Below are 15,392 nucleotides of genomic sequence, written 5' to 3'. Positions count from 1 at the left end.
TGGCAATTCTGGGAGAAGCTGGGGAGGGGGTTAATTCTGGGAGAATTGCCCAAAAGAACTGGCCCTAGAAACAGTCGATTTGAGTGTTTCAAGCAGGCTTGGCTGGTGCGGGCTAAGAATTTGATACATGCAATCAAACATGTCAAAATGGCAGCCAGCAGGGCCGGCTAGACCTAATGCAAGATTCCAAGGAGACCATTAGAAACAGAGGTAGTAGTACTGTAGTAGGGAGCTGCACTTGGCCCAAGTACTGCCTAAGGTTTGGTTGTTCCGTATCCCTCCTCCCTTCGGACCAGTTGATCCCAACCAAATATACCGCCTAGGGTTTGGCGGCTCCATCCCTCCTCCCTTCGTGCCAGTTGATCCCGAGCATCCTAGAGAGAGGAAGGGAGGACATGTCCGTGCAGCGCGACACAGATTCTTTCATTCGCTGCCCCGCAAAGAAAAAAAATTCTTTAACTCGCCTCTCTGCTATTCCCTCCATCCCATAATATAAGAGTGTTTATTACACCACCGTCCCATAATATAAGAGCATTTTTGACACATATAAGAGCGCTCTTATATTATGAGACGGAGAGAGTATTATTCATCTACACGTTAATTCTCTCCCATGCGTGCCTTGCTGCTCAGGATTTTTTTTTTTTTTTTTTTGTAAATGGCGTTGGTGGATATCCAGAAAAATAAGTGGCGCAAGTGGACAGCCCAGGAAGGCCCATGAACACCAGCGGCCTGACCTGACCACATTTCCCTGTTCGCCTCCTGGGCCTCTCCTTCCCCAATCCTTGCGCGTTCGCGGTCGCCGTCGCTGCCCGCATCGCTTCCCCTTGCCAATCCTCCCTCCGTTCCATGGCGCCGCCATGTTTCTCGAAGAAGCCGCCGTCGGGGAGCGCCGGGGACCCAGCGGAGCCTTGCGGAGGCGCCTCCTCTACTCTCTCTCCAATCCCGCCGATGCTCTCTTCAGCTCCTCATCCTCTTCTCCCCCCAGGTAAAGATCCCGCGCCATCTCCCCTTTGGATTCGTCGAGAACAGTAGCTTTTTGCTTGTGCTAGATAGCACTGTAGCTTGCATCCATGGATCGTGAGGTAGGTCTTTTGTGATCCTTTAGGTCGAGACATAGGTCGACATGTGTAGTACTAGGTGTAGAGGTACAAGGAAGGGCATGTCCGCATGTGTCATGAATTCATGGCGGTTGTGGTAGTACTAAGCAAGAATTGTCCTGGACAACTCTAGCCTGCTGACACATGTATGTAGTTATGGATACATTTCATCTCAAGTCATAAAATGATCCTGCTATTCTTTTTCATCAAAGGTTTTCTCCCATATTTGTTCAACATCTTATTACAACCATACATGGAACAAGAAATTTTCCCGGTGCTGATTGCATGAAGTTTATACATGGAAGATGCTAATTTTTCTTTTTTCTGAACTGTGAACTAGGCACATTGATTTATCTAGTGCTCTCTATCTCTACCAAATTTACTATAGGCAGACATGTTTTACTATTTCATAACTATGCCATGTCGTGCTATAGTGTTATATGATCTTGTATTTGATCTGATTGCTAGCTGAAATTAATTCATATGCAAGTTGCTGCTATATAAGCAAAAAACAACTTTATTTAGGAGCCATGTCGGTCCGCATTAGGGGAGAAGGGATCTAGGTTTATATGAGATTGAAGGAAATTGCAGGCGTTGCTTTGTTAAAACACCTGTGCTCACACGATTTGATATCCGTCTTGTAGATTGTAGATTCCGTTTGTGTTCCTGCAGAGAATCAGACAGAGGATCCAACTTTGCGTGTGCTTGAACTCGTCCGTGCCCTTCGGCCCTTCTTTGGTTACTTAATTACCCCTTTGTGTGCCTTGCTGGTATATGGAAAAAAAGGAACTTCTTCAGAGCCCTGTTCGCATTGGGGATCTCACTTTCCTTGCTTGTGCTTGAACTCGTTTGTTCCTTTCATCCCTGTCTGTACTGATCATAACACTGATGTATTTGTTGCAGATGGATGGAATGCTTCTTCATTATCCGAAAGAAACAGCCCACCCTGCCGACCGGATGTTAATTCCTATGGTGGCAAAGAAGCCAGATATCCGGGCCCAGACCTTCCAGAGGTATGTTCTCAGCAGAATAGCTAAATAGAAAATCATTACAGCATTCCTGTTCATGTCATTCTTGTTCCTAAGTCCTAACGTTGGCTGAATCTTGCTGATTGTAACATCCTTTCCCAGCTTTTACCTCTCTATTTCTCATGATGATCTTCTCTACTTGTGCACGCGTGCAGGACATTTGGTGTCGTATACACTTCCTACTACCAATGCAAGACGCTGCCCGTGCCGCCTGTGTTTCTCGCTCCTTCCTACACTCCTGGAGATGCCACCCCAATCTCACCTTCACCAACGAAACGATGTGCCCCAAAGAAGATTTAAAAGCAGCGGGATCGAACGCTATTATAAGAGACTACAACAACAAAATTGACTGTGTTCTGAGGAACCGCTTGTGTGCTGATGCCGTGACGAAACTCAAGCTTGACTACCACGTTCCTCCTGATGGTGCTGAATCGTATCATCGTCTTGATAGCTGGCTCCAGATGGCTGTTACGCCCAGGACCAAAGAACTCGAGCTTCTAGTATGGTCGAAAGAGGCGAGCTTTGATTTCCCATGCACACTACTATCTGACAGGTGTGGGGGCTCGATTCAGAAGCTTCTCCTTTTCAGATGTGCCTTACGTCCCACATTTCAACTTGGTTTGAGAAGCCTGAAAACTCTGCATCTGCGCGATGTGCGTGTTACGGGGGAGGAGTTAGGGTGCCTTCTGTCCAGTTCCACTGCTTTGGAACACCTGAAGCTCGTATATTGTGATGATATAGTTCGCCTGGAGATACCTTGCCTGCTGCAGAGGCTCAGCTTCCTGGAGGTGTCTGGATGCACGAATCTTCAAGTGATAGAGAACAAAGCTCCAAATCTCTCCAGATTTTACCTTGAAGCAGGTGAACTGGTGCAAGTCTCGTTTGGAGAGTCGAAAGTGAAGGACGTGCAGTTGAGGCAGGGTTATGCCATCAATTATGCTATTGAGAACCTTCCTTCACGTGTGCCGAATCTTGAGACACTTAACATACAATCTTCTCATGAGGTATGGTCTTGCTCTTAAGTTGGCGAACGTCCATATAACAGTAGCCGGATGTTTGGAATAATTAACCTGAGTCATCTTTATGCAGATAGTCAATTCCTCACTGGCATCTAGCAAGTTCCTCCACCTCAAGTTCTTGAGTATTTTTCTTATTAGTGGATCATATTTTCTCCAGGACTACGATTTTTTGTCGTTGGTTCATTTTTTTGATGCTTCTCCTTCCCTCGAGACGTTTCGCTTGTATGTAAGTTTGCTGTTCACCCTTTCTTCAAAAAAGGAAACAAATGACTGTTCATCCTGCAAATTGTCTAATAACCATGTTTGGATCATCAATTTAAATACCTTGGCTTTTGATCTTAAGGTAATCGAGCATTCCATGGATGACTGGTTTGAGGGAGATCCCTCGTCTCTGAGGCGAATGCCACAACACTGCCATGGGAGCCTCAAGAGTGTGAAGATCATTGGTTTCTTCCCCCAAAAGAGCATGGTTGAGCTAACATGTCATCTTCTCGAGAATGCAATGTCACTTGAGTCCCTTACAGTGGATGCTAGTCCAGCTAATTACAGGTGTTCTGGCAGTAAACCGGGCAGAAAATGCAGTCCCCTGACAACTACAGCTATAGTGAAGGCACATAAATCAGTCTTGGCTGTGAAAAAATACATTGAGGGGAATGTTCCCTCTACAGTCAAGTTAAATGTTCCGGAGCCTTGCGGACGATGCCATCGTTTGAACGAATCAGGTGTCGTTTAATGATTAGATGTTTTAGTTGCCATGTTACTTTCAAGAGCTGTCCAACGTTTAGGGGTCTGTGATATTACATTCTTGTAAACTTTGTTTACCAGACTGTCCAATGTACTTAATATTGCTGTATCAGGTGCCGTTAAACATTGTTATGAATCTTTATAGTTTCTTACATTTGGTATACTGTCTATCTTGGAATGGTTACACACTTGTGACATCTCATCTTTGCCTTGACCTGTATTGTATGCTACTGCAAGTGATCATTTATAGCAGACATGTTTCTGCCTGACTGAACATGTAGGAAAAGTAAACAGAACAGATGAAGTGGAAATAAGTGTTGAACATATCCATCAAGGTAGAGCACCTTATTTTTTAAAAAATGGTAGAGCATCTTTGTTTGTTTGAAATAAGTGTTTCAGTAGAGCAGCTCCTCCCACCCTTCATTGTTGATCTTCTTATGGGTGCTGTACTGAAAAAGGGGAGCTCTGAACGTTTCGACTCTGCTATACTGCACACCTGTTTTGGTTTGCTGCACCGAACTGTATTCCTGCATCGTACTTATCAAAGTTCTGATGCTAAGGCACTGGTTGATTTGCCGTACTGAACTAGATTCTGCGCTGCGTTTCGGAATGTTCCAAATGCCAAGACCAATGCAAACTGTTTGCCTACAGTTCATACCAACTTCAAGGCTTATAAGATGCTGACAATTGTACTCCATCTGTACATGGCCCTGCTACCTCATAGTACATCGCACTTCTGAAAGTGTTTCGCTGTTTTTGATTTATTATCTATTACTACCAAATATTATTATCAGAACTAAACATCTTAAGCATCGATGCTCATTAAATATCAGTGATGAAAAGCAAAAAGACAGATAAAGTGGAAATAAGTGTTAACAGATGCATCAAGATAGAGCACCTTCCTTCCTAAAAAAAAAATCTTTGTTTGCATCAGTTTAAAGATGCAAAGGCCCTAGGGTTCCCCAGGCGCCGCCATTTGGCGTCTCGGTAAAAGGGACACTTCTCTCCCGCTTAATCTTGTGATTCTTGTCATGGGAAATTATATAATGTACTGATAAATAGCGGCTCTGAAGTCTGAACCTGCTATACTGCAGACCTGTTTTGGTTTGCTGTACCGAACTGTATTCCTGCACTGGATTTCTGAAAGTTATGATGCCAAGACACAGTTTGATTTGCTGTACTGAACTGGAGTAGATTCTGCGCTGCATTTCTGATGCCAAGACCAATACAAACTGTTGCCTCCAGTTCATACCACCTTCAAGGCTTACAAGATGCTGACACATGGAACAAATTTGAACTCCATCTGTACATGGCCTGCTACCTCATACATCACATTTCTGAAACTGTTTTGACTGTTTTTGATTTATTATCAATTACCAGATATTATCAGAACTTAACATCTAAAGCGTCGGTAATAAAAATTAATATTGTTGTTTCATAATTGATTTACAAGTGAAATACACACTTGTACTACTCCAGGTAAAGGGTCTCACTCGATCACATCCCATCTAAAATCACATAAACATCATGCAAAATATTAATATAGCTTGACATCTCTAAAGCTCAAGAAGCATTGCAGCAGCGGGCGCAAGGCTCCAGAACATCCAGCTTCATGGTGGACGGAACTATGCCCTCCACGTACCTTCGGATAGCAAAGAGCGCTCTAGGAACTTCCATGAGAGTACTCTGGCCCAAGGTAGAGCAACTGTCCATGTCGCTGTCAGAACATCTACGAGAACAATCAGCGGTGTCCAATGTGAGGGACTGTAGCGACCCTGCATTCTCGATGATATGAAGCGTTAGCTCAATCAAGCTCTTTGCCGATTTGAAGCCGGTTATCTTCACACTCTTCAGCTTGTCATGGCGGTGTCCTGGCATCCGCCTCAGAGGAGAGGGATCTCTGAAAATCGACTCGTGCTCCATGGGTTCTGCTGCCTAAAGATGAAAAGCCAATTAAATTAATGGTTCTGCCATTTATAATCACTAGATACCTTTGCAGGATGAGCATTAACTTACTTGCAAGAAAAAGGACTCCAAGCAAGGAGAAGCATCCAGAAAAGGAACCAGGGAAATATAATCATTGATACGAGGAAATGCATATCCATCAACAGTTATCCTCAGGTACTTAATGCGGAGGAATTGGCTATGCATCATGGGGGTATCAGCCTGTATAAAGACATATCTCAGGTTAATTGTCAAGCAAGATATAACATTTTCATATGCATATATCTGTCAGATGAATATACCTTGAGACGCAAACTTATGTCAAGAGTTTCAAGATTCGGGATAGTAGTCTGAAGCATGGCATGAGCATTATCGAGGGCATGTGGATGCAGCATTGTTAAGTTCTTCAATTGCTCTCCATGTGAGATTTGTCCTTGTTTACCACCAAAGTAAAAACTGGAGAGATTCAGAGCTTTGCTCTCTACCACTCGTAGAGCGTTGCATCCGACCACTTGTAGGTCGTTGAGGCGCTGCAGCATGTCGGGTATCTTCAGGCAAGTTATTTCATTGCAGTACCCAAATGCAAATAGCTCCAGAGCAGAACAACTGGAAAGAAGGCATCCTAACTCATCCTCACTGATACGCACATGATACAGGCGCAGATTCATCAGGCTTCTGAAACAGCTGAGTCTGACCACAGGACGGAAGACACAACCCGAGAGGTGTACATACCGAATCGAGTTCCCCCTCAGACCAGATAAAAGTGAGCACGGGAATCTGTATGTTGCCACCTCTGAAGACAACATAAGGCCGAGTTCTTCAATCTCCGATGTAATAGCAACCCGAAGCCAGCTATCGAGAGAAGAACAGTCGCTGGAATTGTGGCCAAGGAATTCAAGCTTGAGAGTCTTCAAGCCAATGCCGGAGTGTTTTTTCAGAACTTGGTTAACTTTGCTGGCGAATTTTCTTGCTGTTTCAGCCTTTGTAAGAACTCCATTGCAGCCTACAGTCGAGTTACTAAATCCAATGTTCGGGTAGAACCTCCAACAACGTAGAAAGGCATGAGAGACACAGGCAGCACGAGCAGCATCTTGCATTGGTACTAGTGAGATTATATGACGCCAAATTTTCTGTATGACCAAGCATTCAAGAGTTAAACACTGGATTTCCGAAGGATAATGAGTACAATTGACTATGGAAAGGAGAAGAAAAAAAGGACATGTGGTGTGATTCGTTGGGAAGAAAATAATGTGCAAAGAAACAGCAACAAACATGTAACTTCTACATTGCACAAATACCATTTACTCCCTCTGTCCCAAAATATAAGAACGTTTTTGACACTAGTATAGTGTAAAAACCGTTCTTATATTTTGGGACGGAGGGAGTAATATTTAATCAGCCAGAAAGCTCACGCAACAACTCTAGCAGCTACCCACGAAGATATATAACACACAACATGGTAACTGAGATGAGAAGAGATTGAAGAGACCAGATATTGATGTTCTACACACATAATAGAGGAATCAATACTCTACCCTGAACTGTATGGAGACTGCAGGTGGATCACATATGAAATTTGGACTTGCAGGAACCTGATTATAGGACAAAATATTCAAGAGTGGAGTAAAGTCCCACTTGTGTTAAGTAGTATAGACGGATTATTCCCCCAAATTTCTAGTCTGAATAAGTGAGTATGCATATTTGACATGGGTCCAAGCTTGTGGTGCTCATGGTTTAATCATGTTACTTTGTTTCCGGGAAGCCTGAGCCCTGAGCCTAATTATAACTAGTAATGTTCTGGTCACTATCTGCCCGAAGGCCAGACTTAATGGACGACAACAAGCACAACACCATCCAAACCTGAGCAGTCAACTGTATGCAAGCATGCACTGGTGAGGAAGATAGGGCATTCCTTTTTCCTACATGTTTATAATGGTTTTCCTAGAAGACTGCTATAGATGGCAACTAAGAAATATATTCTTGAGTTAGTCATGGGGTAGCCAATAATATCGGCTTACAAATTGCCTCGAATGGTGTCTACTGCACAATAGCATGCTATAGATAGGCCAATACAGCAAAGAAATAGCACGAACGTGCAACTTCTACATGGTACAAGTGACATTATAATTTTCAGCCAGTCCATCCGCACTTGGACCTTCTACATGTTAAATGACATTATAAGACTGGTGGGACATCACAATAACATATCTACAGAGTTTGGGACGCATATTGCCCACGAGGTGGGAGATCCTATCTTAAACATGTATTCCGGTAGATATACACCCAGGCGTTAGACGGTAGCAAGAGTGGCCATATAACCAAGACATGTGCTATATATGCAATAGATAATAGCGACAAGTCACACAATAAGAATTCGGGTAAGCATAAACTGCAGAGATTGTAGCTAAAACACATCAATCACAATAAATGAAGCACAAGGAATTGCTGATAAGGGCCTATAGGAATTCTATCCAACATCAGGGCACCCAAGACTCATGACAGACAGTTTTCCACAAAGTTAAAGCCCCAACATCAATCTTTCCCCTTTGTAAAATACTCCCTCCGTTCCTAAATATAAGTCTTTTTAGACATTTCAAATGGACTAAAACATACGGATGTATGTAGACATATTTTAGAGTATAGATTCACTTAATTTTGCTTCGTATGTAGTCACTTGTTGAAATCTCTAAAAAGACTTATATTTTGGAACGGAGGGAGTAGAAGAGGAGTTACTACTTACTAACACAGGAAATACATCTTTATTGAGCTAACACAGGTCCAAAAATTTGTGCAGCAGGGCAGTGATGGTGATATTTTATTTACTTGCAACCAAAGTCTTCCATTATTCATACCTGTGGAAGGTCTGGTATCGAGTATTTAACTCTTTTCCTACCCTCTGAACGATCATCTTGTTGCCAGGATGAGCGTCCTCTTTTCGCCAACAAAGGAACTGGATCATCTGCAACACATCATCGTTATAAGGACACATGCTAACAGAAGAAAGCAACAAGGTACACGCTTGCGTAAAACAAAGGTTCAATTTCGACTTGGCATCCAACTTTTACACAAGAGCGCTAGTGCCTTTGAGAATCCAGTTCACTAGAGCATATGGTTTTTTCGGTTTTTTTGCAGAACAGTACAACCTCTCCCCAGTCTCACACATTTGTGCCAAATCTGACGGAACAATTGATTTTACCCATCAGCGAGTGAGATCCCTATCCTTCCGCAACATCTCACAGGTTTAACCCTCTAACAGTGCACCAGAAGTCCAGAACATTCAACCATCTGCGAGTGAGATCCTTATCATGTACACAAACACACCAAAAAAAAAATGCCGGTCCTTGATCACAAGTTTAATTCCCAGCCTGCCTGAACAAGGGTTTTAAACCCTAGCCTGCCTCAGAAAAGGATTAATCCCTAACCGCGTAGTTGCTACTCGAGGGGATTGGAGTTAACTCTAACATATGGCTCCTTTTTCTTTTGTTCTTCTGGAAAAGGAACCCTAATCTGCAAACGCAATATAAGAGATACTCTTCTACAGATGCCAGGACATGGTTACAAAAGTAGCAGGACGAGCAGAGAGAGAGGCCTCACCACGGGCTTGTATCCGGCGACGCCGCCGCCGCTGCCGCCGCCGCTGCCGCTGCGCGGAGATGAGCCGCCCCAGCGCCAGCACCCCCATGGTACGCCGAGAGGAATCGAGGGGCCAGGCCAGGGGAGGAAATCGCTTCGGCGCCGCCACCCAAGCTACCTCGATCGATTTTATTGGGCCTTTTCGTTTAGACTGATTTTATTTGGCCTCAGAGTGGAAACACGGAAGCTATATCTCGCTTATAGCGCACGAGAGCTATGTCTCGCTCGGCGCGAGACCGTAGCTTTCTCTCGCCTGAAGAGAGAGTAACTACTTTTACTAGAAGAACGCCCGTGCGTTGTAACGGGGACACATTAATTTTAAGAGTTCAATGTTAATATTCTCATACATATCAAGTGTCATTGGCGACATTTTTTACCATCAAATCCTCACACACACACTCTCTCCCTCCCACTTTCTCATTCTCTCCCCCCCTCTCCCTCTCTCTCTAACACACACACAAATCCATATTATCGAGTACGGGATCATAATCCATCTATTTCACACACACACGCTAGTGCATAACAATATGGATTATGTGTATTTTTGCCACCACAACTGAGGGAAATAATTTCATGTAAATCGGCCAGCCACAGCTCCAAGAATACTCGGAGGAGGTGGCCCGGGTCGGCGTCGGCGCCGTCCGGTGCGGGCCATGGGCCCGCTTCCAAGTGCATCTGCGTGCCGGCCACCCACACCGGGTCCTCCAAGTGCCGCTTCCACCGCACCAACTCCCAGGGCCACGGCCACGGCCAGGGCCAGGGAAGCCGCCCTTCTTCGGCCCCTTCACCAGCCGCAGCCAACGCGGTGCCGCGGCACCCGGCCTCGCTGTCCTCGTCCTCCGGCACCGTCGCGACCCAGTGACGCGGCCCAAACATCGGCCTCGAGAATCAAGAACGCTCGACAACGGAGAGGAAAGGGAAGATCATATACATGTAATAAGAAAGGGAGTTTATTTACTGCTCCCTCGATGTATTGTTTCCTTTGTTTGGAGATTGATTACCATCCGTGAGTTAAGGTAAGGTTAATGTGATTGAGCGATTTTTTTGAAAATCAATTATTTGTTTTCTAATTAATGTGATTGACTGATTTAAGGTAAGGTTAATTAATTTAGATTTGATCTTTAGAGATTTTTCGTGATTGATTCTACATTACTAAATAAGTTGCGCCAGTATGGAAAGTTCTGATCTATTCAGATTTCTTTCATTGTGTGAGAGGGTGAGGCGAAAATAAACCGATGAAGTGGGGGGAGGGGACGAAAAAAAATCTATGAAAAAAACCCAGCGAAGGTGGGAGGAGGTACCAAAAAAAACCATGGGAGGGGGGGACGAAAAAAAACCTGGAAGCGAGACTACCAACTGCTTCATTAAGAATAGAGATTTTAGGGAAGAACACTTCATCTCTATCTCTTCTCTATCTCTATCTCTATCTCTACCTACTAATAAAGCACGGGCTGCTTTTGTTCGTCCGTCATTAAAATTATCCGTTCCCGGAGTTGTAAATAATTACCCATCATGCCATTGGTAAGTTGAAAGAACCGTTCGCTTTTTTTCCTTCTAAAATCGCCGGTAGTTTATGTTATTTATATTAAGCATCTGATAGACATCACTAGTGCTTGAGTGGCGCAGTGGTATGAGCCTAACCACTCCGCGTCAGAGACGCGGGATTGATCTTGGCTCTCTCTTTCTTTTTCTCCTTTTCTCTGCTACTAATATTACTGCCTCGCCCGAGCGTCATTTAGCAGATGGGTTGCAAAATGTTACAATTTTGGCCCAGCTTTTCTAACTCCGAAACTAACATGTTATATATGAAAATCCCTCAAAAATGTTTAGATTTTAAATATGCTATTATATTATCCATTTCTAATATTTCGTTTACGATGCAATCTTAATTAATATTCTCTTTATATGGGGTATTTGAAATCTCTGCTACTAATGCCGGTAGGCAAGGATATTACTGCCTCGCCCGAGCGTCATTTAGCAGATGGTCCGCAAAGATGTTTCAGTTTTGGCCCAGCTTTTCTATTTTCGGGCAAATTCAAATGTTTTTTTAATGATTCATAACTTTCAAACCCTAACTCCAAATCTAATATGTTATATATGAAAATCCCTCAAAAAATATATTTAAATTCTAAATATGCTATTATATTGTCCATTTTATTCCGTTTATGATGCAATATTAATTAATATCTTCTTTATATGGGGTATTTTGGAAATGCCAGCTTAACGTTGATATTTTTGTTGTCTAATAAATTGAAAACATCTTGAGTACACTTTAAAAAACATCCAACCTTTTTGCACAACATGACTTATCATGTTGTTTGTCGTATGGCATCGTCAAAGATTCAAGGGGTTCAACGATGTTGTTAGGTGTGAGTATGAGGGACAAATGTTCTTTCCCGTTGCAACGCACGGGCATGTTTTGCTAGTTAACTAAAAAAGCGTTCGGGATCTCATCCGCAACTACATTAAGGATACAATCAGGAGGCACAGATCGCCATTCCTCACACAACTCGTCCCCTACAACTAGCTTAGCTAAAATATGAGCAACACGATTTGCAGATTGTCGTTTCCATGTAACTTTGCAACCCTGCCAGCCCTGCATTAAACTCTTAATCTCCTCCACAAGAGGCCCAACTACCGACATGTTTTTGCTTGCACTATTGATCATCCTCACGGCCTCACTGCAATCAAACTCAACATGGGTTCTAGGGACCCCCGTCTCACGTCTGAACTAGAGCGCTTTCTGACAAGTTTTAAGTTCAACAAACTCTGGCTTCGAATCATTAGGAGAACTAGGATGTAGCACCCCTAAAGGCACCATCATGGTCACGTAAGACCATCCCTCCTCCACATTTGTTCGCACCCTTGGACACAGCTCCGTTAACGTTGGCGAGGATCCATCCATGATCATGAGGAATCCATGTCGCTGGAGTAAGCCGCCCTTCAGGTCTCACTTTTTTCTGGACCACCTCAAGCCACTTGTCCATGAATTTACTTACAGAACCAGCTAAACCAATTGGAGCTTGGAGCTTCTTTCCATCCCTAGCTTTATTCCTTGCAAGCCAAAGGCCATACACACCCTGCAACATCATTTCCTTTTCCTCATCTTTAGCATCCACCATCTATTGAAGTAACCACATGCCCACATCCCTGGTAGACTAGACAAATACAGGAGGATGTGTAGATGGGACTCCTCGTTTATCAGAAAGTTCATTCCAAAAACTTTTAGAATGGGGGCACGCCCAAAAACGATGAGCAAGTGTTTCCTCTCTGCCACATGTTGTATAAAATACACCAGGCTTGATCTTCCTACTAAGAAGCTCGGACCCAACAGCCAATCCATTTCCCATGAGGCACTAGCTATGCACCTTCACCTTTTTGGGACATGAGAGCCCCACACGGACAGCCAACTCCTATGGGTCTGCACATTCGAGGAGGCCCCCGGACGTCCAGTGTGAGCCCACTTCTTGTTCATGAGAAGGTGATATGCCGACCGAACAGTGAAAGCTCCATCCTTTGTGTAATTCCACACTAAATAGTCCGCCACACCCTGGCCCCCAATTGGAATTTGCTTAATATCCAAGGCATCATCAGTAGAGAACATGGCATCAACCTTAGTATGTGATAATCCCCAAGTGCAAGGAATCATCGTAGCACTTTCCAAAGATGGAAGTGATAAGTATGGAGTGTCGAACCCACAAGGAGCTAAAGGTAAGATCAATATTCTCTCAAGCCCTATCTGCCACTGATACGACTCTACGTGCACCGAACGTTGCTTCCAACTAGCAACGAGAAATAAAACTACGTTGTGGGTATGGAGAGGATAACTTTGTATGATATCGGAGAGCTAAAACATAAAAGTAGGTGCTGTTATCATAAAGTTAGAATATAATACTAATAATATAAATAGCGAGTGTGGAATAATGGTGGATCGGTGTGCGGAATTGTCCTAGGCAATTATTAACATGACCGGTAATCACTATTGCAGTTTCATATGAGGGAGAGGCATAAGCTAACATACTTTCTCTATTTGGATCATATGCACTTACGATTGGAACTCTAGCAAGCATCCGCAACTACTAAAGATCATTAAGGTAAAACCCAACCATAGCATTAAAGCATCAAGTCCTCTTTATTCCCATACGCAACAATCCCTCTTACTCGGGTTTGTGCTTCTATTCACTCACCAACCCACTATAAGCGAATCATGAACGTATTGCAACACCCTACAGCGGGAATCCCTCACGCTTGCACGACACAGAGGGCACCATAGGACAGCACGAAAGTAAAACATACAACTCATACCAATCTAGATCATCAATCAACTCAAAGACAAAAGATATCTACTCAAAACATCATAGGATGGCAACACATCATTGGATCATAATATGTGGCATAAAGCACCATGTTCAAGTAGGGGATTACAGCAAGGTGCGGGAGAGTGGACCGCGTAAAAGAGATGAGGATGATGATGATGATGGTGATGTTGATGAAGACGATCACCACGGCGATGATTCCCCTCCCGATGGCACTCCGGTGCCACCAAGAGAGAGGATGAGAGGTTCTCCCCCTTGTGCTTCTTGAAAGAACATGCGGTGCCCCCATGTTTGGTTTTGGTAATTGATGACAATCTCTATGGACTAATGGTTGCCTTGAGTTATATTTGAAGGTTTTGTCCATAGGCTTTTCTTGAAGTCCATGTGTTGGTTTCAAGGAGTTTATGAGTTGACCAAGGTGCTATTAAGGAATTATCCAAAGATTGGTCATGTGAGTGTTGAGCTTATTGCAAGCATGTCTTGAAGAAGAAGATTGTGTGATTAGTCATATTTACCTTCAAGACATCATCCAAATGAAGAGAGTTGGAAAGATTCAAGGTTGATCAAGACTAAGTCAAGAGTGAATCAAGTTGATCAACTCACAAAGCATAGAAGATGTACCGAGTGGGACCAAGTGTTCCCATGGTATGGTAAGCTTTGTCCATTACACTTTGTGTACTAACCCATGGTCTACGTGAGAGTTCTTTGTGGGGTTACGTATGTTTCCATGGTCTTGCGTCAAGAGGAAGATCCCATACAACCCATGGAGGATAACATCAAGTGGTGATCGTCATGAAGTTTGCAGTGTGCAAGTTCAAGTGGAGCAACACAAAGAGTGGCTCACCCATAATGGAGTATGGGGGAGCAATCAAGTTTGAATCTTGCCATCCATTGTGGTGTCAATGGACTTGTGAAGATGTGCCGAAGAGTCGCTCACCCATAGTGGACTATGGGGGAGCAATCATCTAGTCTTCATCGAGCCAACGCAATCAAGAAAAGTGGTCCAACTTGAGGGAGTCAAGATCGTCATCATCTAGCTCAAGTGGACCATGTGCAAGGCAAAGGTTTGCCCTTGATAGGTTTTCTATTTTACCGGTCTCATGGTGGTAGTTGGGAGACCGGGTTATAGGATCGTTTGCCGTACTATCAAGGGGGGCTCTCAAGTTGGTAGCTTGATCGTATCGTTAGTAGAGAGCTCAAACCATTGCATCCTTGCATCATGTTTCTTGGTTCTTGTTTGGTTATCTTTGTGAGTCTTAGAGCTTATGGTCATCTTGATGACAAGCTTGAGTTCATCGAAAACAGAGTTCGCATGCGTCTTCTATGATGTTTTCGGTGTTGGAGGTTTTACCGGTCTTATCCGATGAAGGGTTCTCACCATTTTCTTATGGGACTTTTCTCATTTGCTTATTATTGATATTTCTATCAATATTGTGTTAGCCCATGTCATTAGCTTTCCAACAAACTTGGTTTCGTTGAATTTGGAGTCCGTTTGCAAAAGTTGTGGCTGTTTTCGTAAAGGCTGCAGCGGTACTACCGCGACTAGAGCGGATGTAATTTTTCACTACCGCTCCAGAGCGGTACTACCGCTGCTCCTGAGCGGTAGTACCG

General features: G+C 43.7%; 2 protein-coding genes across 4 annotated transcripts; one reads left to right on the top strand and one right to left on the bottom strand.

The window, feature by feature from the left end:
* The first annotated feature begins 769 nt into the window (after positions 1–769).
* LOC119310894 (FBD-associated F-box protein At3g52670-like) lies at positions 770–4,072 on the top strand. Of its 3 annotated transcripts, none has more exons than XM_037586512.1 (5): positions 770–985; positions 2,001–2,110; positions 2,281–3,129; positions 3,302–3,370; positions 3,488–4,072. In XM_037586512.1, exons 1-5 carry the CDS (start codon positions 847–849, stop codon positions 3,875–3,877), a joined length of 1,557 nt encoding a protein of 518 aa, XP_037442409.1. In that variant the 5' UTR covers positions 770–846; the 3' UTR covers positions 3,878–4,072. The 3 variants fall into 3 exon arrangements, with proteins under 3 accessions (XP_037442409.1, XP_037442410.1, XP_037442407.1); XM_037586513.1 differs by having other exon boundaries at positions 3,215–3,366; positions 3,488–3,602; XM_037586510.1 differs by having other exon boundaries at positions 771–985; positions 3,215–3,370.
* A 1,217-nt stretch (positions 4,073–5,289) lies between these two features.
* Positions 5,290–9,546, bottom strand: LOC119310893 (putative F-box/FBD/LRR-repeat protein At5g56810). Its single transcript, XM_037586509.1, has 5 exons — positions 9,427–9,546; positions 8,685–8,791; positions 6,135–6,962; positions 5,905–6,054; positions 5,290–5,823 (listed from the first exon to the last, which is right to left on the bottom strand). The coding sequence occupies exons 1-5, from the start codon at positions 9,512–9,514 to the stop codon at positions 5,452–5,454; spliced, it is 1,545 nt and encodes a 514-aa protein (XP_037442406.1). The 5' UTR covers positions 9,515–9,546; the 3' UTR covers positions 5,290–5,451.
* Between the last annotated feature and the right edge of the window lie 5,846 nt (positions 9,547–15,392).

Source organism: Triticum dicoccoides, chromosome 5B, assembly GCF_002162155.2.
Source record: "Triticum dicoccoides isolate Atlit2015 ecotype Zavitan chromosome 5B, WEW_v2.0, whole genome shotgun sequence".
Taxonomy (NCBI): domain Eukaryota; kingdom Viridiplantae; phylum Streptophyta; class Magnoliopsida; order Poales; family Poaceae; genus Triticum; species Triticum dicoccoides.
This window is presented reverse-complemented; position numbering and strand designations above follow the sequence as displayed.

Excerpts from the sequence above, each read along its gene's own strand:
- LOC119310894 (XM_037586510.1), top strand. The coding sequence starts at position 847 with ATGGCGCCGCCATGTTTCTCGAAGAAGCCGCCGTCGGGGAGCGCCGGG. Across the intron at positions 986-2,000 it reads TCATCCTCTTCTCCCCCCAG|ATGGATGGAATGCTTCTTCA; the intron begins GTAAAGATCCCG and ends TATTTGTTGCAG. Across the intron at positions 3,130-3,214 it reads ACATACAATCTTCTCATGAG|ATAGTCAATTCCTCACTGGC; the intron begins GTATGGTCTTGC and ends ATCTTTATGCAG.
- LOC119310893 (XM_037586509.1), bottom strand. The coding sequence starts at position 9,514 with ATGGGGGTGCTGGCGCTGGGGCGGCTCATCTCCGCGCAGCGGCAGCGG. Across the intron at positions 8,792-9,426 it reads TCGCCGGATACAAGCCCGTG|ATGATCCAGTTCCTTTGTTG; the intron begins GTGAGGCCTCTC and ends GATGTGTTGCAG. Across the intron at positions 6,055-6,134 it reads ACATAAGTTTGCGTCTCAAG|GCTGATACCCCCATGATGCA; the intron begins GTATATTCATCT and ends GTCTTTATACAG.